This window comes from Lithobates pipiens, unplaced genomic scaffold (assembly GCF_037356315.1).
Source record: "Lithobates pipiens isolate NorthernLeopardFrog02 unplaced genomic scaffold, aLitPip1_a1.2 Scaffold_35, whole genome shotgun sequence".
Taxonomy (NCBI): Eukaryota; Metazoa; Chordata; class Amphibia; order Anura; family Ranidae; genus Lithobates; species Lithobates pipiens.
The window spans coordinates 8,501,639-8,514,467 of record NW_027507811.1 but is presented as its reverse complement, the minus strand read 5'-3'; the positions used below and the strand labels follow the sequence as shown (position 1 = coordinate 8,514,467).

General features: G+C 45.8%; 3 protein-coding genes across 4 annotated transcripts in view; all 3 read right to left on the bottom strand.

Annotated features, from left to right (window-relative positions):
• Nucleotides 1–6,604: 6,604 nt before the first annotated feature.
• Nucleotides 6,605–9,387, bottom strand: LOC143955863 (uncharacterized). The gene has a single exon (XM_077465981.1). It carries the CDS (start codon nt 9,101–9,103, stop codon nt 8,219–8,221), a length of 885 nt encoding a protein of 294 aa, XP_077322107.1. The 5' UTR covers nt 9,104–9,387; the 3' UTR covers nt 6,605–8,218.
• A 396-nt stretch (nt 9,388–9,783) lies between these two features.
• LOC143955472 (uncharacterized) lies at nt 9,784–10,525 on the bottom strand. Its single transcript, XM_077465514.1, has 3 exons — nt 10,433–10,525; nt 10,140–10,352; nt 9,784–9,984 (listed from the first exon to the last, which is right to left on the bottom strand). The coding sequence occupies exons 2-3, from the start codon at nt 10,278–10,280 to the stop codon at nt 9,784–9,786; spliced, it is 342 nt and encodes a 113-aa protein (XP_077321640.1). The 5' UTR covers nt 10,281–10,352; nt 10,433–10,525.
• A 94-nt stretch (nt 10,526–10,619) lies between these two features.
• Nucleotides 10,620–12,829, bottom strand: part of LOC143956009 (uncharacterized) — a 36,071-nt gene continuing 33,861 nt past the window's right edge. The window contains exons 2-3 of one of the 2 annotated variants that reach the window (XM_077466138.1): nt 11,413–11,527; nt 10,620–10,993 (exon numbers count right to left, since the gene is read on the bottom strand). In XM_077466138.1, coding sequence (XP_077322264.1) covers nt 10,643–10,993; nt 11,413–11,496 — 435 coding nt within the window. In that variant the 5' untranslated portion in view covers nt 11,497–11,527 and the 3' untranslated portion in view covers nt 10,620–10,642. The remainder of the gene's footprint in view (nt 10,994–11,412; nt 11,528–12,829) is intronic. The other variant, XM_077466139.1, reaches the window with a different exon arrangement.

Here is a 12,829-nt window from a genome sequence, read left to right as displayed (position 1 = left end):
TAGGTTAGGCGGTCATACACAGCCAGGCATGTACTGGCTATTGGGACTACAGGGAGTTTCCCGGTGGGCCGATGGCTCAGTGGGTCGGTTTCAGTGACAAAGTAATGGCTGCGCGGCTTGCCCTCAACTTCACGCAGTGATATGAGAAAAATTACAGAGGAAAATAAGTGAAATAATAAAAGAGGTTAGTGAGGACTCCTTATAGTTAGTAAGGTTGAATAAAGACACCAGTCCATCCAGTTCAACCTGTTATGCTACTTATGTTTTTTTGCACAATTACGTATAGTTTTGTATACTGTTTTTGTGCTTGTTTGCAAAATTAAAGTGGGCTGATCTGGATGAAGTCCAGGGCCAATTTTTTGTCCCAGTTCAGCCCTGTACACAGCCAGTGCTCAGTTGGCTGAAATTCAGCTGGAATTCCAGCTGCCCATAAACTGCCTGATCTGTGACATGCCTACCAGGTGGAACTCAACTTTGGGAATGCTGCAGTTGCTATACATGCAGCAGAGGGCCATCAAAGAGTACCTGTGCCAGTATGGCACGAGGACAGGCTGAGGCAGCCTCTGCTTTTTTTCTCCACGCCAATGGCTGATCATTAAGGATGCATGCACTGCATCATCATCATTTGAGGAGGCCACAAGGATGGTGAGCTATGACAGTCTATGCATCAGTGACACAATCCCTGTTGTGTTCCTGCTGGAGCAGACTCTGCGTGGCATTTTGGACAGGGCACTGGAGGCAGAGCAGCAAGAGGCCCACTTTATCCAGACACCATCATTCCTATGTCACAGAATACACAGGAGGAGAGAGGGGAGGAGGATGATGAGGAGGATTCTGGGACTTTCATAGGCTGATAGACATAGGCATAGGAAGATGCGGAAGACATGCATCAATCTGTAAGTGATGGCTTTCCAACCCCAGGACCCTTGGGAGTAGTACGTGGCTGGGAGGAGGAAGTTCCAGATGCTGTCATCCTGAGTGACCCGAGGAGTCTGCTTCTCAAGCCTCTGCAAATTTGAGGTGCACGGGCAACCTCATGCTTCAACGCCTGCAAAAGGACCCAAGAATACATGGCATAAAGGAGCAGGATGATTACTGGTTGGCAACCCTCCTTGACCACCATTATAAGGGGAAGGTTTCAGAACTCATCCCATCCCCACAGAGAGTGCAGAAGATAAAATCTCCTGAGGACACGTTAAAGAGGATTTTATTGAATGTTTTTCCTGACTCCAGTAGGTTACAGTGTCATGGAAAACATAGTTTTGAGTCAAGAGAGGAGCTTTGGAGAAGGTATCCACATAAGTGTGGCATTTCTGATTTTTTTTAGTCCTCGCTGCCCAGGGCTGTCAGCTTCCACATCCCATTGGCAGCATCTGCATCACATGCTGGATGATTACCTCGGGGCCAAAACAGAGATAGAGAGCTTTCCAGCTGACGATCCACTGGCTTACTGGGTCATGAGAATAGACCACTGGCCAGCACTTGCTTAGTATGCTATTGAGTTGTTGGGCTGCCCTGCATTCAGCGTACTTTCAGAACGGGCATTTAATGCTGCAGGAGGTTTCGTTACTGATCAATGATCATAGAACACGTCTGTCCACAGACTCCATGGACCGTTTGACTTTTATAAAAATGTATTATTTCTGAATTACCAACTATGAAGCCCCTGATGCCGATGTCACTAAGTCTTTTTGGGATGTGGAATCTCTACAGGACTTTGAGGCTGCCTAGCTTTGAGGGTGTTCAATCATTTCATCTGGAAGAATGTTTTTTGGTATAACACAATTAACACCCAAAGACCAATTTTTCAGCACCTGTTTGACAGGTTCATATCATTGCATTTTTTTACAGCAAGGACAATTCTTGCTTTCATCAAGATTACCTCTATAGGGTTACGGTGGGAAGGCGCCACGACACCCAAAGACCACTCGTTACTTCTATCCAAAGTCAAAGTGACACCAGAATGTATCCAAAAAATCTCTAATCTTGTTCCCAGTGCACTACATCGTGGCCTCATTGTACACACTGGCTCGCCAGCTGTTGCTGTGCACAATAAAGGCAGCTTGCAGGGAAAATGTATTTTTTTCACAAACTTTTTTTTATTGATACATATCCCTCAGGGCAAGACCCGGACCCTTATAACCATTGTATGCCCAATTACTTGAATATAAGCCTTCAAAATGGGCTCTTTTGATTTTTCACATTCGGGTTCCATTGACTTTAATGGGGTTCTTTAATTGGGTTCCGAAATTTCGCTGTGTTCGAAAGTTCTGGTGCGAACCAAACAGGGGTCAATTCAGCCCATCCCTAGTATCTTACATCTCTGTTTCTTCCATAGCCTCCTCTTCTCTCAGCTTGTTGCCTCCAAGCTCCCTCCAATACCAGACCTCTATCATCCATTGCCTGGTACACAAGAAGCCCCAAATTCTCAGCTGCTCCCTCATCCAGAAGCCAAACAGACACCTGCCAAAAAATGTTGTCACTGCTGCCCTTTCAGCTAGTGGACACTGCCAGCCGTAAAGATGGTCCAACACAGGCTTGGCACCTCCGCCTCTTTAAGAATAGAGTTCTGTTATTGTTTATCCTGAATACGACACAATCTCTGAATGAGGGAAATTCATATGAATGGCATGACCCCGTCTCCTCCAACCACCAGGCCAAGGTTATGGGGAAGAGGCCCTTGTCCTCTTCAACGTGGGCTCAAGGCTCTTTGCAAGGGAACACACCCACGTTGAGGGCACGTGGCCAGGTAGGATGCACACTCGTTCCCCTTCTTTCCTTGCTTCCCAGGCTGAATGCTCAAATAGGAATTATTTTTTGGGTGGGACCACTTGCTATTTTTTTAGATTCCTCACACACTGACCCCCACAACCACAAAGTCAGGGTTGCGATGATGAGGCTCTTGTCCTCTTCAACATGGGTTCAAGGTTCTTTGCTGGGGAAGTTCAGGAGGAGGAGTGCATACTTGTCCTCTCTCTTTCTTTGACAGCCAGGCTACATGCTCAGATAAATGTCTAGTATGGATTTTATTTTGAGGGGGCATGCTCTTTTTTCAGAAACGGATAAGCCCCCTGGCCACAGACCCCCCCCCCCCCACACACACACACACACCCACCGGGCCAGGGTTATGATGAAGAGGCCCTTGTCCTCATCATAATGGAGACAAGGTACTTTGCCTCTTGGCAAGGTACACCTCATGCTGTGAGAGCATGTGACCTGGTATGGTTCACGAGGGTTGGCACATTTTAACCCCCCTTTCTTAGCCGCCAACCAGGCTTCATGCTCAGAATATAGGTATGGATGGTATGGACTATTAGGAGGCCCCATATATTTTTTATTGATTCTTCTTGTGGTTCTGAGTCTGATATAGATTCTAAGAGGACCTTACAGTTTTTTTTTTGTGGGGTCTCCAAAAAAATCATACCAGCCCTAAACAGCCAGGTACGAATTTTAGAGAAGCCCCCACCCCATTTTGTTTCTGTGTTGGTGTCCCCTATTAACATCTATAGCAGACCCTCATCTAGGAAAAAGGGTCTGGTTTATATAAATTGAACCCTCAGCAGTTTGCTTGCAAAGAAAAAGAAGCAGAACTGGCTCTTTGCCGGCAACTCAAACGCACATTTTCCTGTGTAAATTTCAGTGTTGCTGTTGTAGGATATAAAAATCACAGGCAGAGGGAAGGCACCTCTGAGGCCGCGCACACACGCGGGGACTGTTCGCTCAACTTTGTCCGTCAAACAGTTTCAGCGGACAGTCCGCTCAAAATTAGCATGGACGGACTTGCCCACACACGACGAACGAACAGTCCGCTGAAACCGTGCGCGATGACGTGAACGGCACGTACGACGGGACTAGAAAACGACGTCCTATACACTGCAATGCAACCTTCGGCGTGTAAATTCTTTCTGAGCATGCGCGAGACTTAGTTTGACGAACAAGCCTACACACGGGCGGACTGTCCGCTCAAACCAAGTTTCAGCGGACAGTTTTTTGGAATTTCCGAAAAACTTTGTTCGTCAGACTGTCCGCTGAAACTGTCCGCTGAAAGCCCACACACGAGCGGACTGTCCGCCGAAACACTGTTCAGCGGACAAAGTTGAGCGAACAGTCCCCGCGTGTGTACGCGGCCTCAGACATGGTATTTAATGGAGCTTGACATTTCTAATGTTCCACTTTAAGCATTGCTAAAGGGTCTCATGAATACTCCAAGCGGCTCCTCCCAGATTCCACCCTCTACCTCTGGAAGCTTCTCCAAGGTTCCAGAGAGCAGGGGGGAGTTCCCCCTAGCTGCTGCTTGCTGAGTCATCCAGCCCTAACCCAGATTCAACCCAGGCCTGGCTCTCAGCCAGGCCAAATTTCCCTACACTAACAACTATGTACACTAGCACCTAGCTAAAGGTTGCTACATAGTTTTTTGTTATAATTTTTTAGGAGCCCCTTTGGTGAAATATCAGGGGTCTAAACATGTCTCAAGTTTGAAACAGATAAAAGGCCTGAGGACAGAGCTTCTCCAGTCCCTTTTTCTGCAGCCTCAGCTGCGCTGGACAGTGAACTAATGGGAGGTGCTCTGTACTGAGCAGCTTCCTGTTCATTCACAAACTTAAGCATGGTAAACTATGCTTCAGTTAAGAATTAACACAGGAGCGACCGGTACAGATCACTCACTATGTTCATTCAGAAAAGAAATAGGTCGGTAAATGAAATATTTACCAGCCCCTTCCCCCGCTCTCTATCTTGACACATTCCCCGCAGCACTGCAGGAGGGAGACAGGGGGTGCCAGGAAGCAGGGAAAAATCAGCACTGTACGGGGTGATTAGGGTGTGCCTAGGCACCCCCGGCACACCCTGTGCACACAACTATGGAACAGCCAGTTATGGAGAGAACATGGAGGGTGAGCAGACTATGGACTCACAGCAGGTAGGGTCAATGACAGGCAGGGAATGGTGCAGTGTGACACTAGGGGACTCTTCAGCTATAATTTCCTGGTCGTTGAATTTTTGCTCAATAAACTGTAATATAACTCTGCAGGACTGGATTATACTCTATATTATATGAGAAATAAAAGGAAAATTGAGACGTGCTGTAACACAGGATGCCGTTTAATGCTTGTATTGATATTGAATATATAAATCTGTTTGTACCGGAGTTTATTTGAATGAAGAACTTGCACTCACCAAACACCAAACACAGGAGAAGTCAATACTGAGTACTTTAGCGTTCACTCACAAACAGAAGAGATATTTGTAGTGATCCCTGGAAAGTTCAAAACGTATACAATGATTTTTAATTGATGCAATTAAGTAACTAGGTGCTTGGAATCTAATATTCACTTCCCTTAGGACCAGTGAAATATATATCTTTCTATCTTTCTATCTTTTAATATAGTTAAGGTTTAGGAGTGTGTCTATGGGAATGTTTGGCCATTCTTCCAGAAGAGCATTTGTGAGGTCAGGCACTGATGTTGGAGAGAAGGTCTGGCTCGCAGTCTCTGCTCCAATTCTTCCCAAAAGGTGTTCTATTAGGTTGAGGTCAGGACTCTGTGCAAGACAGTCAAGTTCCTCCACCCCAAACTCGCTCATCCATGCCTCTATGGACCTTGCTTTGTGCACTGGTGCGCAGTCATGTTGGAGCAGGAAGGGGCCATCCCCAAACTGTTCCCACAAAGTTGGGAGCATAAAACTGTCCAAAATGTCTTGGTATGCTGATGCCTTAACGCACCGTACACATGATCGGACTTTCCGCCAACAAAACCATGGATTTTTGTTTGAAGGTTGCTGGCTCAAACTTGTCTTGCATACACACAGTCACACAAATGTTGGCCAACAATTACGAACGTGGGAACGCAGTGACGTAAAAGATGTACGACGAGCCGAGAAAAAAAGGAAGTTCAATAGCCAGTGCGGCTCCTTCTGCTTGATTTCGAGCATGCGCGAACTTTTGTGCAACTGACTTGGGTACACACGATCGGACTTTCCGACAATAAAGTTTTGTTGGTGGAAAATTTGAGAACCTGCTATCAAACATTTGTTGGCGGAAAGTCCGACAGCAAATGTTCGATGGAGCATACACACTGTCGGACTTTCCGCCAACAAGCTCACATCCAACATTTCCCGTCGGAGAGTCAGATCGTGTGTATGCAGCATGAGAGTTCCATTCACTGGAACTAAGGGGCCAAGCCCAACCCCTGAAAAACCCCACACCCCAAAGTTCCTCCACCCCAAACTCGCTCATCCATGTCTTTATGGATATTGCTTTGTGCACTGGTCCAAATCATTTGGTGGAGGGGGGATTATGGTGTGGGGAGTTGTTTTTCAGGGGTTGGGCTTGGCCCCTTAGTTGCAGTGCAGAGAACTCGGTCTTGGTATGCTGACTCCTTAAGAGTTCCCTTCAATGGAACTAAGGGGCCAAGCCCAACCCCTGAAAAACAACCCCCCACACCATAATCCCCCCTCCACCAAATGATTTGGACCAGTACACAAAGCAAGGTCCATAAAGACATGGATGAGCGAATTTGGGGTGGAGGAACTTTGGGGTGTGGGGTTGTTTTTCAGGGGTTGGGCTTGGCCCCTTAGTTCCAGTGAAGGGAACTCTTAAGGCGTCGACAAACCAAGACATTTTGGACATTTTGATGCTTTCAACTTTGTGGGACCAGTTTGGGGACGGCCCCTTCCTGTTCCAACATGACTGCTCACCAGAGCACAAAGCAAGGTCCATAAAGACATGGATGAGAGAGTTTGGGGTGGAGGAGTCCTGACCTCAACCCGATAGAACACTTATGCTGCGTACACGTGATCGGAATTTCGGCCCGCAAAAGACCGATGAGAGTTTTTCATCGGAAAATGCGACCGTGTGTACGCTCCAACTGTCTTTTTGCTGGCCGAATTCCAGCCAGCAAAAGATTGAGAGCATGCTCTCAATTTTTCGCTCGGGGAAAAGTTCCTATCCGAAAATGCGATCGTCTGTGGCAATTCCGAAATGCAAAATTCCTACGCATGCTCGGAAACAATTTGACGCATGCTCCGAGGCATTGAACTTAATTTTCTCGGCTAGTGTTGTACGTCACCGCGTTCTTGATGGTCGTAATTTCAGCGAACTTTTGCGTGACCGTCTTTATGCAAGCCAAGCTTGAGCGGAATCCAGTCAGGAAAAGCCGCCATATCTTTTTTCCGACGAGAAATCCAATCGCGTGTACGCGGCGTTAGAGCTGAGACTGAGAACCAGGCCTTCTCATTCAACATCAGCGCCTGACCTGACAAATGCGCTTCTGGAAGAATGGTCAAACATTCCCATAGACACACTTCTAAACCTTGTGGACAGCCTTCGCAGAAGCAGCTGTTGTAGCTGCAAAGGGTGGGCCAGCTCAATATTGAACCCTACGGACTAAAACTGGGATACCATTAAAGTTCATGTGTGTGTAAAGGCAGGTGTCCCAATACTTTTGTTAATAGAGTTGCATACATACACACATTCAAATGCTAGCTATCCTTTATAGCTGAAGAAAATTGACAATAATCTCTATACAATAGGGGAAAGTTAAATGTAATTTAACCTCCGCTATAGCTGGTCCACAATTTCCTTAATGAACAGGACTCCCCGTTGCAAGTGATCACAGGAAAACCTTTAGGATGAATTAGAGCTTCCCATCCAACATCAGTGCCTGACCTCACAAATGTTCTTCTGGAAGAATGGTCAAACATCCCCATAGACACCCTCCTAAACCTTGTGGACGGCCTTCCCAGAAGAGGTGAAGCTGTTATAGCTGCAAAGGGTGGGCCAACTCAATATTGAACCCTACGGACTAAAACTGGGATGCCATTAAAGTTCATGTGCGTGTAAAGGCAGGTGTCCCAATACTTTTGTTAATAGAGTTACATACATACACACATTCAAATGCTAGCTATCCTTTATAGCTGAAGAAAATTGACAATAATCTATATACAATAGGGGAAAGTTAAATGTAATTTAACCTCCGCTATAGCTGGTCCACAATTTCCTTAATGAACAGGACTCCCCGTTGCAAGTGATCACAGGAAAACCTTTGGGATGAATTAGAGCTTCCCATCCAACATCAATGCCTGACCTCACAAATGTTCTTCTGGAAGAAGATCAGAGGAGCGCTCTGAGGTGTAGATCAAAGGTGAGCTTCTTCCCAGTGAGAGATCTCCGATGTACGGCAACATAGGCTCCATATAGAAGACATTTCCCGCACTCAGGACACTAATACACCTTAAGGGTTCTGTGGGATCTTTGATGAATGGAGAGTTGGGCCTTGCTTGAAAAACATTTACCACAGTCATGGCAGAAGTACATCTTCTCCCCTCTGTGAGATCTCTGATGTTCAGAAAGATTGTACTTCTGCGAAAAACGTTTCCCGCACTCAGAACAGGAATGTGGCTTCTCACCCGTATGAGACCTCCGATGCCTGTGAAAACTAGACTTGTCTGCAAAACATTTCCCGCACTCCGGACAGGAAAACGGCTTCTCCCCCGTGTGAGATCTCTGATGCGTGTTAAGATGGGCCTTCTGTGAAAAGCACTTACTGCACTCAGGGCATGAATACGGCTTCTCCCCCGTGTGGCACCTCTTATGTTCAGAGAGATAAGACTTCCGTGAAAAACATTTCCCGCACTCGGGGCAGGAATATATCTTCTCGCCCGTGTGAATCCTCTGATGTCTGGAAAGACTGTACTTCTCCGAAAAACCTTTCCCGCACTCAGGACAGGAATACGGCTTCACAATTCTGTGAGATAGCTGATGCCGGACAAGTTCTGATTTCCGTGAATAACATTTCCAACACTCAGGACAGGAATGGCGCTTCACACCAGAGTGAGAGCTCCAATGTACGGAAAGACTTAATTCAGAACCAAAACTTTCCGCACATTCAGGACAGGAAAATGTCTCCTCTCCCTGAACTCCGGCCCCGTCCCCCACAGTACGAGGTTGCTCAGAGTCTGAGGGATTCCATGGTCTATCCACACTGTGAAGTCCACCATCCATAGTGGAGATCATTGTCTTTTCTCCTCCACAATCTCCTGTGATGTCCTCATCTTCCATTCTACAACCTGGAGATAAAGTGAGACGATCCTTTGAGGGTTTCTCCATGGCGTGTCCTGGAAAAATATAAAAACATCATCAATAGATATGAGAGGGTTAGTTCACTTCCATCAAGATCCCATCTGGATCAGGTAGATATGAGTGAGGAGATGTTCTCTGTGGAGGTCCCAACCAGCCGGGACTTTTCCCCCCTCTTCAGTCCTTTGGTCCTCCTCCCAGATCACTTCTACATTTACACAGCCTTGTCAGAAGAGCAGGAACCAATGGGGGCTGGGAGGTCCATGCTCTTCACACAACCACAAGCCTAAGCACTGGGTCATGTGACCTCTGATAGACAAGAGGGTCAAAGTTCTGAGGGTTTACCATAGAACAAGTGACTATAGGCCTAGGCTTCTGGTGATATGCAGCACTGGGAGGAGTTTGCTGCAGGATGTTCTCCTAGAACAGTGAAGGCGAACCTTGGTACCCCAGATGTTTTGGAACTACATTTCCCATGATGCTCATGCACTCTGCAGTGTAGTAGAGCATCGTGGGAAATGTAGTTCCAAAACATCTGGGGTACCAAGGTTCGCCATCACTGTCCTAGAAAGATAACTATCACATTTGTGCTACTGTAAGTAGAGATTAAACACGACCAAATATTGACAGCTGAACCCCAAAAACAGATATCAGTACAGGGAGGTGACTGGTATCACCCTATTATTTTCTGATATCACTCAGCTCTAATCCTACTCTGGACCAATCAGTGAGCAGTAACAGAGCAGAGATAAGAGAAGAATATATGATGGGTCACCTGTGCTGATCTCTGTAGGAGTGTCCTCCTCTATGAATGTCCTCGTCATTCCAGCCTCCTCCGTATATTGCTGATCATCCCTCACATACGTCTCTTCTACTTCACCCTCAACTTTCATCTTCATCAGATCTTCACCCTAAACCAACAGAATGGCAGAAAATAACATCTGTAACATAGAAGTATTTATGATGTGAGATCACATAGAAAATATCATCTTGTAGAGTCCACACATCATCTCCACATGTCAGAGTGTTCAATCACTTTATGTTCCCGACCCTCAACTCCACCTACCTGATGATGGTGGGGGATGGTGTGACCTTCCTGTGTGGAATCCAGAGGACGGGGACATCTCTCTGGTGGGTTCCTGATATTAGGTGGCTCCATTTTGATATCCTTGTAGAGATCCTTGTGTCCTTCAGAAAGCTCTGTCATCACTCCATACTCCTCATCCTCTTTCTTATACTCTTCTTTAACAACAATATCATAATCTCTGAGGTTTTCACTCTAAATATATAATAAAACATTCATAATAACAAACATGATTGTGTATAAATGATAACTACCAATAATTGTCAATCATCTACCTGATGATGGTGGGGGATGGTGTGACCTTCCTGTGTGGAATCCCGGGAATACAGAGGACGGGGACATCTCTCTGGTGGGTTCCCATTACTGGATCCATCTGTAGGAAACACACACACTGACTGAATACATTGTTTCTATGTGTTTATCAGATGATGGGGGATCTAGGTGGAGCCTCCGTACTGCTCTCTCCTTTACAATAAAGTCTCCTCTTACCCGGTGATGTGAGGGGCGGCTGATTGTCCATCATGACGTCCTTGTAGAGATCCTTGTGTCCTTCTAAATACTCCCACTCCTCCATGGAGAAATAGACAGTGACATCCTGACACCTTATAGGAACCTGACACACACAATGATACAGTCACCATCCAGACACATCCCTTGTCTGTTACTGGATAATGTCCCAGAATTCCCAGAATCCTCCTCACCTCTCCTGTCAGCAGCTCCATCATCTTCTTGGTGACTTCTAGAATCTTCTCCATGTTGTGTCTCTCAGGTTTTAGGGAGTCACATGGAGGCACTGTGATGGTCATATGATCACCGGACTTCACAAGAGGAAATCTCTGTATTGAGGAACCAATAGGAACATCATGTTAGAATCCCAGAATCCTCCTCACCTCTCCGGTCAGGTCTGTGTTTTATTAATAGAGATAAGAGTGATGTCATGTGACCTCCCAGAATCCTCCTCACCTCTCCGGTCAGGTCTGTGTTTTATTAATAGAGATAAGAGTGATGTCATGTGACCTCCCAGAATCCTCCTCACCTCTCCGGTCAGGTCTGTGTTTTATTAATAGAGATAAGAGTGATGTCATGTGACCTCCCAGAATCCTCCTCACCTCTCCGGTCAGGTCTCTGTTTTATTAATAGAGATAAGAGTGATGTCATGTGACCTCCCAGAATCCTCCTCACCTTTCCGGTCAGGTCTGTGTTTTATTAATAGAGATAAGAGTGATGTCATGTGACCTCCCAGAATCCTCCTCACCTCTCCGGTCAGCAGGTAGATGATCTCCAGGGTGAGGTTTAGTATCTTCTCAGTCATGTGACTTCTGTCCTTCGCCATCCTCATTGATGAGGTCACGTGATCTATGCAGGTTTCTCTGTGGATTGATCATGGATAATTATCTGGACTGCATTTACTGTACAATGTTAGGATGGGGATACAAGGGGTTAAGAGACAGTCTCGTAAAAGTGGTATTTATTGCATGGGGATGTAGTTGAGGACAAGCAAGTCCACCAGGGCTACACAAATTTAGGGCAGGACACATCTGTAGACCAATATAGCCTTGTCAGTTTTGTCACTGCTGTATCTCAGATGCTACACCTATTTCTTTGCTGAAAAACATCTTCCACGACTTCCTCAGTTTAGGCCTGTTCAATTAGCTGTCCTTCTGCTGGACAATGTCTACCAAACCAAGCCTGGGGGCCATATCTCCAATATGTAGACTGTTATTGCTGCTGAGCTCTTCTACCATGTTCTGGTCCCACCGAGGCCTGTGGTGGGACTTCGTGTCGTTTCAAATACGGATAAAACCAAAGATGAGGCCTCGTCACCAATTTTACTGGCCCCGGCTGGATTAGAGGAGGAGGAAGAGGACACATTGGCAACATTGGCCAAATACTGGCTACTTGGTGTCTGGGAGATGGAAGATGAACCCCCACCACTGCAACACACACAACTCAAACCCCAACAATAATAATATTGCTTCTAAACCGAAAACATAACGTACCGTCATCCAATCAACTTGAAAATTGAGGCAGAGGGTTTGAGGCAACTATGGACTCTTCATGGCACAGCAAAGACTCACATACGTATTTTTTAAAAAAAAGTATAAATTTATTTAAGACAAAAAAAAAAATCATCATTAAAAAGGTCCTACGAGGGGAAATATATAATACACCGTATTAAATCTCTGAAGAGGAATTCGACACATGGACGTATGTCCACCCAGACAGGAGGACCATGGATCTAGTCCTATGTCAGTTCAATCTCGACGTGTTTCGCGGTGTGACCGCTTCTTCAGGAGTATACTTCAGAGGATAATGTGTGTAGATATCTCTACAAAGAACAAATAGTAAATGATCAGGTTAGAGAACTTTTATGGATCTTATACAGGAATGTTCTGGGGATCATTTGTTCTATATTACTTGATTTGATTGCTGGATTTTGAACTGGCCCATTTCTATGGCAGAACTGAACTGGGCCTTGCACATGTTCTAATCCATGCTATCTTTACTATTTATATGTTGTTTGTTCTTTAGCTTGCTCATTTACTATTTGTTCTTTGTAGAGGTATCTACACACATTACCCTCTGAAGTATACTCCTGAAGAAGCGTTCACACCGCGAAACATGTTGAGGTTGAACTGACATAGGACAAGATCCATGGTCCTCCTGTCTGG